The sequence below is a fragment of the Aedes albopictus genome, unplaced genomic scaffold (assembly GCF_035046485.1).
Source record: "Aedes albopictus strain Foshan unplaced genomic scaffold, AalbF5 HiC_scaffold_838, whole genome shotgun sequence".
NCBI classification, from domain to species: domain Eukaryota; kingdom Metazoa; phylum Arthropoda; class Insecta; order Diptera; family Culicidae; genus Aedes; species Aedes albopictus.
Window position 1 is genome coordinate 1 of NW_026917685.1, and position 14,941 is coordinate 14,941.

General features: G+C 43.8%; 1 protein-coding gene across 1 annotated transcript; it reads right to left on the bottom strand.

Moving 5' to 3' along the window:
- Window positions 1-2,981: 2,981 nt before the first annotated feature.
- On the bottom strand, window positions 2,982-8,411 carry LOC134284793 (uncharacterized). The gene has a single exon (XM_062844074.1). The coding sequence runs from the start codon at window positions 8,409-8,411 to the stop codon at window positions 2,982-2,984; it is 5,430 nt and encodes a 1,809-aa protein (XP_062700058.1).
- Between the last annotated feature and the right edge of the window lie 6,530 nt (window positions 8,412-14,941).

Here is a 14,941-nt window from a genome sequence, read left to right on the forward strand (position 1 = left end):
TTCAAAATGTTTCGTGAGATCGGTACGAAATCCGGATTTACTCGGTATTTTTCGAAACGAAACGAAATTTCCGTAAAAATTCTGCGGAATCTCGCAGGTATATTTTTTTTGTAAAAATTGGTACAGTGTGCTTACATTATTCATTGACTGCAAGATTGATGCTTTCTAAAATTCAATTGATTACGGAAAATGAGTAATATGTTACTTATGGAGGATTTTTTTTACTACAGTTAATTTTTCACACCTCGAGTCAGCTGTGTTATATACCCATTCCTTTTGGTATCAGTTGTTAACCTACCGTCACCTCACCGTTAACTTAAAAATAACCGACTTTTTCTCCTACTCACGGTTTTGGTAGGTTAATGGACGTTTGCCATGTTATCTTACTAAAATACACATAAATGTTCCTTAAAATCTGATGAACATTAATTTTTGGCATTTAGTTCTTACTTCCTATCAAAAATTGTCTTTCAAGTGCTTTAGGAAATTCGAGATTTAATTTATTTCAGAAGTCCCGGGATTTTGCATCTGAATTTTGTCAAAATACTCCTTGGTATTTGTAAAGATATTTTCCCAAAGATATCTCTTGGGTGTGATTCGATGTTTTCTTAGAGCATCGTTTATCAAACTTGAGCCTCGCAACCCTTGTCTATGGTCATCTAGCTTTTCGTAGAACAATCAAAGCTATTTTATACTTTATCTTCGCTTGTTTCTGTCGGGAATCTGGTTGAAAACGAAAGCCATGCTTTTAGATTGTAGATTCAAGGCATAGTGTTCTCGAGATGTTTTTGTTACTCTCTTAAGTAACTTTAGATGAGGAAGATTTTTAAACGATTAGCATTTGCAATATACAGTCGGGTCTCCTATTAGACGCTGCCACCCACTTTACAACCACTGCAATTTCCCGGCTGAAGTTGTTTTTTTTACTGTGATAAGAGTATCAAGCTTGTCACATTCCAAAAATGAACTGAATTGATTGGAAGACAACCTGGAATTTACGGTGGGCGTAAAGTGGGTGGCAGCGTCTTGTAGTTGACCCGACTATATATTTGTTTTCGAAATTATGTGTCAGTTTCGCGGAATGCCGTTTTGTTTCGTCAAAAGGAAGTTTTTGAAGGCGAAATTTTTAGAATTTGACGAAACGAAACAAAATTCAAATTCATAAATTTCGCCTAGTTGAATTCCGTGGAATTCCGCGGAATTTCGTTTCGTAGGGTAATCGGCGAAACTTTTCGGTATACCGCATACCCTTAATTTTTACATTGCAATAGGGCTCAGTGTACCAGTTATGGCTATTGTTCGCGATCCGGACCGGCACACTCAGAAAACTTCGGACACTCGAAAAACTAAACTCGCGGCGTTCAAGTTTACTATTTATTGAAACGCGATTTAAATAAAACTAAACTTTATTGCTCGGTAGCCTTTGGTTCAAAGGGTCTATTCGATGCTATTTCGCGTGATCTTCGATTACAACTAACGACTGCCCCGATATCTACAGTGCTACCGAGGGTCAGTGGTGAATTTGGAACACGATCAGGAGCGATCGTTTCTATCGGCCTACCTGGTAACAGTGATAAAGATAGGAATCTAATTTGCGAATGATAAAGCGAGAACACTAATGATAAGAGATTGTGGAACTTATCTGTGCTGCCAGAAGGGCTGATATTACTGGGCCTTAACATGCCGGCCGCCTTGAAATCTGTGCATTTCAACTCAAAAATGTACCAGCAAATCTGACCTACACTGTATTACCTTACGAACTACCTACTGCGTTCGGCTACGAAAATTCAATTATTCTATTCGGTTGTTTTGGTATCTACTCTACTACTTCAACTGCTTCACAACATTGCTTCGAAAGCACTTCGATGACCTTGACCTTGTCTTCACCAAAGGCCTTTGTGCTCGGTGGCTGCCGATCGAATTCATGGTTGGTTTGTTTACTACGCTGGATTGTTGACTACTAGGTGCGACATTGGATGTTGGATGCTTCCGCTTGTGGATGGTTGCAGCTTCTTGCACGCTGGCGGGCTGTCGATGAATACTTCGCCGCTGCCAGGTTGTTGGACGGATTTTGAACGCTGGATGGAACCTCACCCTTCGCCGAGAGTGGTTGCTGCGACGGTGGACGGTGGAAACTTCGTTGACGGTTGTAGGATGAACGTGGACTGTATAGAACTGGGCATCTGCTGCTTCAAAAAGGGTCGATTGGAGGAATTTCCTACTCGCTGGGCTGTCGTCTGGAGCTCTTGGTAGTGGTCGTCAGTGTCGTCATCAATTTCGTTGCCGTCGTCGTCGACGGACGTGGCGGGCATCTTTCGAATCTGCAGATGAGAGGCTGCTTTTTAAATTGAAAAAATGAACATTAACAAGACTTCCCTGATGCGGAGGCCTCCTGGCCTCCGCGGGTGCCCAAAGCACCGATGAGGACGACTGGAATGTCGTTCGAACTACGAAAATAGTGGTCACAAGTTGCCTTACTGGAGTTCTTGGGTGCCATTGCTGCGGTTGACGGGCCATCGATATGGGTTGATCAGTCCCTGATGAAGGCTTGTCGGTGCGACAACAGCGGGTCGAGCATCGGTACCTGATGCTCTGGTGCTTTACTCCGAGTTGTGATGGCGAACTGTGGTGCTGACGAAGTGGGAAGTTAATGATGGTACAACTTGGAGAAAGTTCTCCTCGACGACGTGATGATGACGGGCTGAAGATAGATTAATTGGTTCTTGGGACATCACACAACGATCATGCTAGACGACACGAGACGGGACGACCTTCTCCCAGCGATTGACGGAATGGACGAAATGGTGTTGGTGATGACGTCTTCGATGAATGTCCCAATCGTGGGACATGTGGAGCGACTATGGGGGACAAACATTCCTTAAGCTTTTTGCAATTCAAAATAATACATATACTTAACTGGGAAGCGGAGGCCTCCTTTTGGACGACCTCCGCGATGCCGGGGTCCCGGCGACGAAAGAGTATTAGAACTCTTCTGATGTGGACGCGTTGTCCCGAATTGGAAGCACACAAATTTTTGAAATGCCCCTCTTGAAGGACCCATCCTTTGTGCGGACGGTTACTACTCGGACATTGCCGTCCGATCCAGGGAAGATTTCCACTACTCGTCCTAGCTGCCATCGCTGTGGTGGCAGGTTGTCCTCCTTGACAAGCACCATTGTGCCTATCTTGACGTTATCGCGCTGTTTCGTCCATTTTGTCCGGTTATGGAGATCGGACAGATAGTGGGTTTTCCATGTTTTCCACAGCCTCTGAACGAACTCTTGGGACCTTTGCCACACAGCCAAACGATTCTCCGGTATTCCTTGTAGATCGGGCTCCGGAACAGCGGTTAGAGGCCTTCCGATCAGAAAGTGGCCGGGAGTCAGTGCCGAAAAGTCGTCGGGGTCGTTACTCAGAGGCGTTAGCGGGCGAGAATTCAGTATGGCTGCAACTTGTTGTACGATAGTGTTCAGCTCGTCGTAGCTCAACTGTCTAGTACCAATTGTCGTCCGGAAGTGACCCTTGAACGATTTCACGGCCGCCTCCCACAATCCTCCGAAATTTGGAGAACGTGCAGGAATGAATTCGAATCGAATGCCATCGTCTTCTGCTGAACGAGTGATGGTGCGCTGGAATTGCTGATCCAGGAATTGACGACGGAGGTCCTCAAGTTCTCTGTTGGCGCCGACAAAGTTAGTCGCATTGTCGCACATTACCGTGTGTGGTTTTCCACGGCACGCGACGAATCTCCTGAAGGCGGAGAGAAATGCCTGAGTAGACAAATCAGCCACTATCTCCATATGGACAGCCTTTGTCGCTAGGCAAACGAAAATCGCTACGTAGGACTTGACTGCTGGACTTCGACGGATCGGGTACTTGATGTAGAAGGGACCACACAAATCTACTCCTACCTTCCAAAAGACTGCTGAGGGGTTTACTCGGACAGCCGGCAAATCTGCCATTAACTGCTCCTGCACCTTTGGCTTACTGCGGAAGCAGTCCACGCATTGGTGGCAAATCTTGCGTGCCAGATTTCGAGCATTTGTAGGCCAGAACTTTTCTCTGACTGAAGCGATGAGGAGTTGTTGACCAGCGTGACAGAGTTTTAGATGATAATGCCGAGTTACTAGCGCAGCTAGCGGATGTTGGTGATGCAAAATCATCGGGTGCTTTCGAAATTCTGAAATCGGTGCATTTGCCAGCCGGCCGCCGACGCGGAGTGTTCCATCTATGACGACGGGATTCAAAAGCGACAACTTGGAGGATGATTTCAGCTGCCGACTCCGCGTCAAATCCGCAAATTCTTCTGGGAAGCTCTCCTTTTGAGATATTCGGACGAGGTGAGTTAGCGAGTCATCCAACTCTCTCAGGGACAGGCGTCCTTCCTGCCTAGTTGAGCGATTGCGTGGTGAACTATTGTGCACGAATCTACGAAGCCATGCCACTAGACGAATCAAATCAGTGAGCGATGACCGGAGCGAGAAAAGTTCGTTTGGCGGAGTCACGCGAGAAGGGAGAGATATCGTGCTACGTTCTTCCAGCAGTGCACTATCTATTGGTGGTTGCGTTGACGAGGGTTTCGGCCATGTTGAACGATCTTGACGAAGCCAAATGGGACCTTCGAACCACGACGGCTGATACTGTATTTGAGCAGCCGTTGTACCACGAGAGAGAATGTCGGCAGGGTTTTCGACCCCGGCAACGTGGTTCCATTCGCCTTCCTTGGTAATGTGCTGTATTTCAGAAACACGGTTTCCAACAAAAACTTGCCAACGGGAAGGTAATGACGATAACCAGCACTTGACAATCATCGAATCGGTCCAGAAGAATGATTGATGCGGGAGTTGAAGACTGCCAGTAGCCTTTTCATAGAGGTGGCTCAGCAACAAAGCCGACGACAATTCAAGGCGCGGTATCGACTGTCTCTTCTTTTTGCGGGTCAGGTCTTCTAATGGCGCAACTCTGGACTTTGATGTAATCAGCCGAACGCTGATTTCTCCGCTATTCGACACACAGCGAAGATACAAACATGCACCATATGCTGCCTCCGATGCATCACAGAATCCATGTATTTCTACACTGAGTAGACCTTGAGTGTAACAGGTCCACCTTGGAATCTTGAGTGATTCGAGCGCGATAGTATTCCGACGAAACTCAAGCCAATAGTTCTGGAATTCTTCCGGAAGCGGATCATCCCAATCGCAGCTTTGCTTCCATAACGACTGGAGGAATATTTTGGCTTGTACCACTACTGGGCCAATAAGACCAAGCGGGTCGAAGATCCGTGCAGCGTCAGAAAGCACGATTCGCTTGGTGATTGGAGTTTGAGGGTTCCACTGTGGCACAGCATATCGAAACATGTCGGTACCAGGTTCCCAAATGAGGCCGAGAGTTTTGACTGGTGATGACGACGAATCCAATTCCAGAGTAGCTCGTTCATCTCGTAGTTCCTCGGGAATGCTTGAAAGGATCTCGGCACAGTTGGAGCTCCATTTTCGTAGAGTGAAACCAGCGGAGTTCATGAGGTCCAAGATCTCAATTACTAGGGCCTTTCCTTCTTCTACGTCGTCTGTTCCCGTTAGAAGATCATCAACGTAAAATCCCTTCCGAATTGTGGTAGCTGCCTTTCCGTGCGTTGCTTCGGCATCTGCTGCCAACTGTTGAAGACACTTTGTTGCAAGGTACGGAGCAGAGCTAGTACCATACGTAACGGTAGTAAGCTGGTAGGCCTTCACAGGGTCGCTGGTCGAGCTTCGCCAAAGAATGCGCTGAAGAGGCTGATCGGCTTGACACACGTTGACCATGCGGTACATTTTTGCAATGTCCGCAACAACAACGAATCTGTGGAACCGGAACCGTAGGATAATCGACAACAAATCGTCCTGGACGACGGGTCCGACCATTAATCCATCGTTCAGTGACACTCCAGTAGACGTGCGGCATGAAGCGTCAAACACGACGCGCAGCTTCGTTGTCGTACTTTCCGGCTTCAAGACGGCGTGATGTGGCAAGTAGTACGATGGACGTTCGCAATTTTCAGCAGAGACTTCGCGCATGTGACCCATGGCCAAGTATTCTTGAATGAAATCGCAATACAAAGCCTTCAGCGTGTTGTTCATCTCGAAACGACGTTCCAGTCCGTAGAAGCGCCTAAGTGCAGTTGTTTTGGAGTCTCCTAGCTGATCGATGACATATTGCTTCTTGGGAAGCGTGACGACAAACCTTCCATCTTCATTTCGCACTGTAGTTCGCTGAAAAATCTCCTCACACGTTGATTCTTCGACGGAGAGTGTGCTCTTGTGGTAGCAGGACTCCAATTCCCAGAACTTGGTTAACAATTCTCGAAGATCCACCGTTGAACACAAGTAAGCCATTGCTCTCGAAACCTCCTCCACTTGGCCAGGAATACGACCAGAGACTACCCATCCAAAGACGGTTTCTTGAAAGGTGGGTCCATCATCCGACATTTTCTTGCGGCCTTCCTTCAGCAGATCGAAATAAAACTCGGCGCCAATGATCAAATCTACTGGCCCGGGCTCGTGAAATCCAGGATCCGCCAAAACAATGTTTTCAGGAACTAATAACGATCCAGCATCAACTCGATCAACAGGTAATGTAGCCGTGAGTTTGGGAAGAACGTGGAGCTGAACGGTTTCGGTATACGACGATATGCTGGGGAACCGTGGAGATATATCTGCTTCGACCATCTTCGACGACCGTACAACGGAGCCACCAATTCCAGAAACTGCGAGATGGCTGTCCGCTCCGGCCAACCTCAGACCTTGGCAGAACTTTGAAGTGGCGAAACAGTACTCTGAACAGGAGTCCAAAAGTGCTCTAGCAATTTTTGAGTTGCCATTTCGATCGGTTACTATCACCATAGCGGTAGACAGCAACACTTGCCGAGTGGGCGAGGGTGCGCTGGAGGGTAGTGAGTTTGTTTGCGTAACTAGTGTGCGATCTGTGGCGTGTGATGGGTGTGAATGTGGTTGATGCGAACTTGTACTGGCTATTGGGTGTGAGTTCGTGAGTGATCCAGGGTTTTGAGTGGGTATGGTCTGATTCTGAGCTTGTGTGTTCTGATTATTCGCTTTTTGTGGTCGGTTCTGTACAAGTGGGACGGAGGAACCGGTCGCTGCCGGCGGGGACGCTGCTCCGCTGTTGGTTGATCCGATGTGCAATAGGGTGTGGTGCCGTTGGTGACAATTCCGGCAAGTTCCGCTCGTACAGTATCGAACCATGTGAGACGACGAAAAACAGTTCAAGCACAATCCGCTCCGTTTCACCTTCTCGTAACGCTCTTGGACCTTCATCTTCAGGAACTTCTGGCATCTGAAAGCTGAATGCTGACTCTCCCCACAAAACGGACAATTTCTCGGAGATTGCGATGTGGCGTGACTAACCGTATATCTAGGCTTCTTAGACTCGATCTGCTGGCTCGGCTTCGACGACGACAAAGACTGCAGAACGGAGGCCTGCTTTCGCAAAAATTCCATCAAATCTTCGTAGCCAGGGACGTCTGTAGAAGAGTGATGCGACTCCCATTGACGAAGCGTGGTGGTGTCAAGCCTGGAGCACACCATGTAAGCCAATATTGTGCTCCACCCGGTCGTGTCTTCGCCGATTTTCGTCAACTGCTGCAGGTTTCTGTCGAATTCGTTGATAACGTGGCTTAACGCTTCATAACTTTCACGTTTCATTGATTCCACGCTGAACAAAGCATCAAGATGTGCCTTGACGATGAGCTTTTTGTTCTCATATCGCTCTTGGAGGCTGTCCCACGCTATAGGGTAGTTGGCAGCAGTCATCTCAATCGACGAAATTCCTTGCAACGCTTCACCGGTTAGGGACGAACGTAGATAGGAGAACTTATCCATTTCTGTCAACTGGTCATTCCGATGGATCAGACTCCTAAACATGTCATGGTATGTGACCCATTCACGGATGCGACCTCCAAAGCTAGGTAAACGGATTTCGGGAAGCTTCACTCTGGAAATCGCACTGGAAGCAGCGGGAGCTGCCTGCTGACCGGTCGCTGCAGGAGGATCTGCAGTAGCTGACAGTTTGCGCAGTTTGGCTTTCAGCTCGCAGTAGGTATCCTCAACCATTTCAACCAATTCGAAGCTCTCGGTCTGCCGCTTCTCTATAAGATCTGCTAGAGTATTGGCCTTCTCGTCTGGATCTTCCTTTGATTCGGACACTTGTTTTTCATCGGCTTCTTCCAAAAGAACATCGATTCTCCGGCGAACTACGTAGAACCGCTTCATAGCAATTTCCAGCATGTCTAGTCGGGCTTCCACTTGGTCAAGATGTTTCTCCGGCTTATATTTGGCAATGAACTTCCGCACTCCATCGACGGTGTTGCGAAGCTGCCGCTCCTGCTTCAGTAGATCCTTCAACTCGCTGGTCATTTTCACCCTTTTCTTCCGCTGCATTCACTAATTTTGCCAAATAAATGGAAACACTTTCACTGATGGGTAGTCGAGCACTATCAAGTCACTGGTACAATGTAATTGTTTGCAGGTGCAATCAACTACTAATTTAACACTGCACAAAACAGCTTTTTGGACCACTGTGCACTAGAAAATCAGCACTATTACTGCACACTCGAACATTCACCCGCGACTCGCGATTCAACTCGACGTCCCACGTATGACAGAAGACAGGCAGAGTAGATTGACTGCAGCGAGGGGAACCGACCAAGCGAACAACAAGCATAAGAAATTCCAGCGGAAATCAAGACCAACCGTCAATCGTAGAACCCAACTTAAGGACCAACTCTAAGTTCGCATGCAAAAGAAAGAAACCACCATTGATTTCATTCAACCACTATTCTTTATTGACCCATATCACAGGGCAGTGACCCTCATGCTTGGCGCCACCACATGCACACATGCAACACAGTACTTTCCTTTATCCTGGTTCTTAGGCCGTAAGCTCCGTCCCGATTCCGCTGGATGTCTCTCAGACTGGATGCTCTTCCGAAATCTGCAATCGGCTACTCGGTGTAATCCTGTCTTTTCCTAGATAATGACGAATGGCTGCGCTCCACTATTTCTTCGATGGCACCTCTCGCGAACAATCACTGCACAAACGAACCGCGATGGCGATGATGAACTTTTACGGCTATTTGTTTGCACTATTGTCCGCAGTTTTCTTGCTACTTCGCTATGGTCACCGGTCGACGAATCCGGCTCGAAGGACCAAATTTAATGTTCGCGATCCGGACCGGCACACTCAGAAAACTTCGGACACTCGAAAAACTAAACTCGCGGCGTTCAAGTTTACTATTTATTGAAACGCGATTTAAATAAAACTAAACTTTATTGCTCGGTAGCCTTTGGTTCAAAGGGTCTATTCGATGCTATTTCGCGTGATCTTCGATTACAACTAACGACTGCCCCGATATCTACAGTGCTACCGAGGGTCAGTGGTGAATTTGGAACACGATCAGGAGCGATCGTTTCTATCGGCCTACCTGGTAACAGTGATAAAGATAGGAATCTAATTTGCGAATGATAAAGCGAGAACACTAATGATAAGAGATTGTGGAACTTATCTGTGCTGCCAGAAGGGCTGATATTACTGGGCCTTAACAGCTATAGTACCTCAAATTCGCCATATAGTTGATTTTCAACCTTAAAGATGCAAATCAACAAGAAAAATTTCGTGAACAAAAGATCACGTTCACAAAAGATGATTGCAATCATTCAAACTTCACAATTTGCTCAAATTAAAGCCTGTATCCGCAATAATCGGGACACAGAAGTACGGCTGTAGCTCTGTAATGAATCGGTAAAATTGGCCAAATCATTGACCGAGAACTCTTTGGTGTTTATTTATTATGTGTGTCAAATTTTATAAAAATCGATGCATTACCTACATTTAACTGTGGATGAAAAACAAACAGACGTGGTTTTAAGCATTTTGCACAATCATGACCAATTTTCATTCGCATAATAGATGGTTTTTTTTGCACTACAGTTCAAAGTTCTGTGATGATAATAATGAAATTTCGTTAGCAGTTATGATGCTTATAGAGGCACTTTCTTGCAAAATTTCATCAACTTTAATCAATTGGTTTGAAAGTTACTGGTGTTGATAGGGGCGAGTGTTAGTGAAAAATTTTCGTGTTTTTCATGTGTGATGTTTGCCTATGCATAACTTTTGAATTTCTCTGCCAATTTTCATGAAATTTTTACAGAAGATAATTGATTACGTGTATATTATGCCTGCAAAATTTGATGATTATTGATATAGTACTTTCAATAGTACAATCGAAACAATAAAGGGTGCTGACTGATTGCTGTCTGAGGGGCTAAAATCACGTTCAGTCCCAATACATGTTTCAGCTATAAAATTGTTGATAGTGCATCGATTTTTTTTGAAATTTTGCCTATGCAACAAATGTAGATTGAAAGGTTTGTGTTCAAAATTTCAGCCATTTTCTTCGCCAATTTCATAAGTTACAGCGCTGGCAAGCAAAACTAGGGTCTGTACAAAATTTAATGCGCACATTCTACTCTTTCATCGCTACAACAAAAAGTACTGCAACGATCCACATGAAATTTTGTAGGTGAAATGTGCACATCTCAAGATGTTATGAGGCCAAATTTGAGCAATTTTAATGTATCTATTGCAGAGTTACAGGTGTATTTCCGTGACCCGATTATTGCGGGTACAGGCTTTACACCAATGTGCAGAATTAATCATCTGTTGTTCAACCTTTAATAAAATAATTTTTGACAGCTGACCCAAACAGTGTTTCCACATAGCCCACATAGCTTCCTCAGCCTCAATACAGCTTCAGTTCAACTTATGTTCTTGATTATTCAGATACAACAAGCATTGCTCTCGTTTTCAAGGATATGTATACATTTGTGTGTGGTGTCGATGAGTGACTATTAATCAGAAGTTCCGAGTTCAATTCCCAGTTTTCCCATAGAATAATTTATACATTCCAAAGCATCTCTTCTGGAAATGAAAAGTCACAAATGGTGGGAATTTAAAAAATGTTTCTTTTTTAAATTTTTAACCAAGTTTAATAAATTTAATTGATTGCTGACTAAGCGCATATTAAGCCTTAAATCAGCCTTTCAATGACCTCAAACCAGCTTAAAGTTGGATAAAACCACCAAAATAAGATGTTTAGGAGCTGAATAAAAGATTGTACATACGGCAGCATCCATTTATTTCGTAACGCAAAAATCAACATTTTTTAACAACCCCCCCCCTACCCCCTCCGTCACGCTTTTTTGTATGAAAATCTTAAAATTTTGTATGGGCCGAGCGTTACGAGCATACTTCTCCCCCTCCCTCTAGAGCGTTACGTAATTTGTAGACGGCGCCTATTGTGCTCAACTTTTGTTCAAATGAAGGCTGCTTTCAAATGGTTGGAAAAACAATTATTCAGCATCAAATTGTTACCTGGGTATTACGATGTTATATAGTATCTTATGCGATTTTATACTACAGTCGAACCTCCATGAGTCGATGTTCCTTGACTCGATATCGACTCATGGAGGTAAATTTTTCCATACTGAAAAATAATTTCTGGGTTACTATGATGGCCCCTTCAAAATGCTTCCCAAAGGATGTTTGTTCCACTTCTCGATATTTCCTTGAGTCGATGGTCCCTTCAATATCGACTCATGGAGGTTTTACTGTATTTAAAAAGGTGTTTTAGATCTGCGTCCAACTAAGGTGTTTTAGATAATCGAGGCACACTTTACAATCAATAGCAAATACTATTTACATTTTCTTGATTTTCTAAGAATACAATTATTACGCCCGAATCGACACCTGATAATACTGAATACGCCCAATACTATGCGCCATGAATAAATATCAATTTCAGAATCACCTTTTACTATTCGCCTTGTTTTGATTTTGACAGAATTTCGCCGTGTTTATGTTTTGATTTCAGTTTCGCCTTTTACTTTCGTAAACAAAACACCAGGAGTGGAAGGCGTAATTATTCTCTTTGTTTCGTGTGACATAGAATGGAACTACGCCTCACGGGTTCAGATTATCAATAGTTCAAGGAAAGTTTGTGAGTATTTAGTAGGAAAATCTTGCATTTTTCGCTCCTATAATCACTCAATTTGTGTACATTTTGTCAGTTACGACCTTATCGCGAATTACTTCGAATTTATGTAATATTTTTCGTACAGCAATGCAAGTTAAACTGACATGATAAGAAAAGTACCAAGTCAAGTCGTACACTCATCGTAGTGCACAATTATGCGAATTCATTTCACACTTTGTGAGTTTGTACTTTCGCTTATGCGAATAAGATGATCGCAATAAAACATCAGAATGCGTTGAATACGATGTAGTCATACCTTTACGAATTAACTCTTAGCATTTTTACCCGATTTAACCAGATACATCGCAATAAATCCAAAAGTGCAGAGGAATTGCAATAGGTTTCAGGGACATTCCTGGGGATCTCAGGGACGTTTAAGGGGGTCCCAGGGGCATTTTAGGGGATATCTGGTGGTCTCAGGGGCGTTCCAAAGGGTCTCACGAAGTTTCAGAGGGTCCCAGGGAGTTTCAGATGGTTCTTGGGAGCTGATCCCTTTGAAATACCCCTTGACGCCTATAAGCTCCGGAGCATAGAAACGCCTCTAAAATCCCTTGAAATGCCTCTAAAATCCATAATCCCCTTAAAACTCTCTTGAAATCCCCATAATAAATTTGAAAGGCCCCTGGGACGCGTTGGAATGCCTTAAATTGTTCCAGAAATTCACTGAAACGCACCTGAAAACCTCTTGAAACGCCTCTGAAATGCTATCAAATATGCCCATAAAAAGTCTAGGAACGCTCTTAAAACGTCTCTGAAACCCCTTGTAACGCCTTTTAACAGGCTCCTGAACTCCCTCGGAAAATTCCCTTGAAACAATAGCTGAAACAGCCCTGGATTCCTTTAGAACCCCTTTTTTGGAGTCTATAAACTTCTTGGAAACCACCCTCACGGGGTTTCAGGGAGCCCCAAGGAGTTCAGGAGGGGTTCGGAGTGTCTCTGGGGTGCATCATACTATTGAAGCGCTCCAGAGATCCCCGTAGTCCCCTGTAATACCCCTGGACGCCCTTAAAATCCGGAGCCTTGAAACCCCTCTAGACACCCCTGATATACTATGAAACACCCATGAAACCTCCAACCCCATTGAAACGCTCTTGAAATCCCCGTCATCTATTTGAAATGCATCTGAAACTCCTTGTAACACCTTCGAAAGGTTCTCGAAACCCTTCTGAAACAACCCTGAAAACTCTTCAAAGCGCCTGAAATGCCTCAAAACTTCCTTGAAACCTTCCTAACAATCCCATTGAAACATACTAGAAATCCCCATAATCAATTTGAAATGTCATTGGAATGCCTTTAAAATGTAAGTAAAAAGAAAATCGCGTAAAGTACTGTTCCTTTGAATTCCACTAAGAATTTTCATCCTTTGACAGATACATATTTCGACCTCAATTGTGAGGTCGTCTTCAGTGTCTTGTACTTGAGTCGAGTCAAGTTGAGGTCGAAATACGTATCTAACAAAGGATGCAAATTCTTAGTGGAATTCAAAGGAACAATACTTAACGTGATTTTCATTTTACTTACAGATATTCCCCAAACAAGCCCAGGTTAATCATCATCACTTTAAAATGTTCCAGAAACTCCCTTAAACGCTCTTAGAACCCTCTTGAAATGCCCCTGGAATGCTATCAAACGCTCCTAAATCTTTAAGGAACGCCCTTAAAACGTTCCAAAAACCCCGTGTGAACAATCTAAGTGTCCGGCCATTTGGCCGAACGCCACTTGGCCGAACGCCATTTGGCCGAATGCCATCTGGCCGAACTATGGAAAAAAGCTTAAGGCGAAACTGGAAGCATTTCCTCACTTTTTGGTTTTTGATTTTTTATTAAATAACGAAGCAATATTTCAAAATCGGTTTTCGTGCACATGTAGAGTATGGATCAAGATAAGGTACCCCGGGGCAAGTGAGAATCGGGGGCAAGTGAGACCTATAGCTAGTATTTTTATTATTATTTATTTGTAAGACTAACATTCTTCATGGAAAACATAGGTATCACATCTACGGATACTTTGCGTACAAAAAATGTAATTGTTTCAACCATAAAGAGACCATATACGTTATTGTTGTTCATATGTAATTTTCAATTCACTAGGTGAGATTGACGTGCTCTACTACATTCGTCGTTTAAAAATAGATTTGTCATAATATAAATACTTTTTCGGTTTCAGGATAGTATTTGGAGCTCTTGCAAATGATTTCAAGCGAAAAAGCTGTATTTTATTTTAATTTATTACCTTTAGTTTACTGCTCTCACTTACCCCAGTGCATTTCGCTATCTGGGGTAAGTGGGACCTTTAAGAATAAACAAACACAATTTTATGGATTCATCTCGCCTTGACCAGCCAAAGATGAAATTAGCACGAACGTCAATATTGACGCGTTAAGTAATCTACTGTTGAATTATACTTTATTACTTCTATTTAGATGATGAAATTCTTGTTAAAAATGGTGAAACCTTGGGTAAAACAAAAAAAAATCAAAAGCATGTATTTTTTATGTTTTTCTCTAAATATCTTCCATTATTTTTTTACGCTGCATAATGAATTCTTTTGAGCATTCCGTCCAGAAAAATTAAATCAGGGAAATGACTTTTTCAAAATTCTTGATTAAAAAAAACATTATTTAATGATCGTAAGATTATGTAAGGGAGAAGATATTACTGAAAATCTCGAAACCCCAGATTTACTTTTGGCGAGATTCTTCAACTATGTAATCTCATTCAAACGCCAAACCTGTCGGAACGCCCTTGAAAGGCTCCTGAACTCCTGAAATAATCCCTTAAACTTGAAGAAACTCTCTGAAACCATCCCAGAGATAGTTCCTTGAGGCCCCTTTTTTTTGGGCGCTCTGGGAAC

Excerpts from the sequence above, each read along its gene's own strand:
- LOC134284793 (XM_062844074.1), bottom strand. The coding sequence starts at position 8,411 with ATGACCAGCGAGTTGAAGGATCTACTGAAGCAGGAGCGGCAGCTTCGC.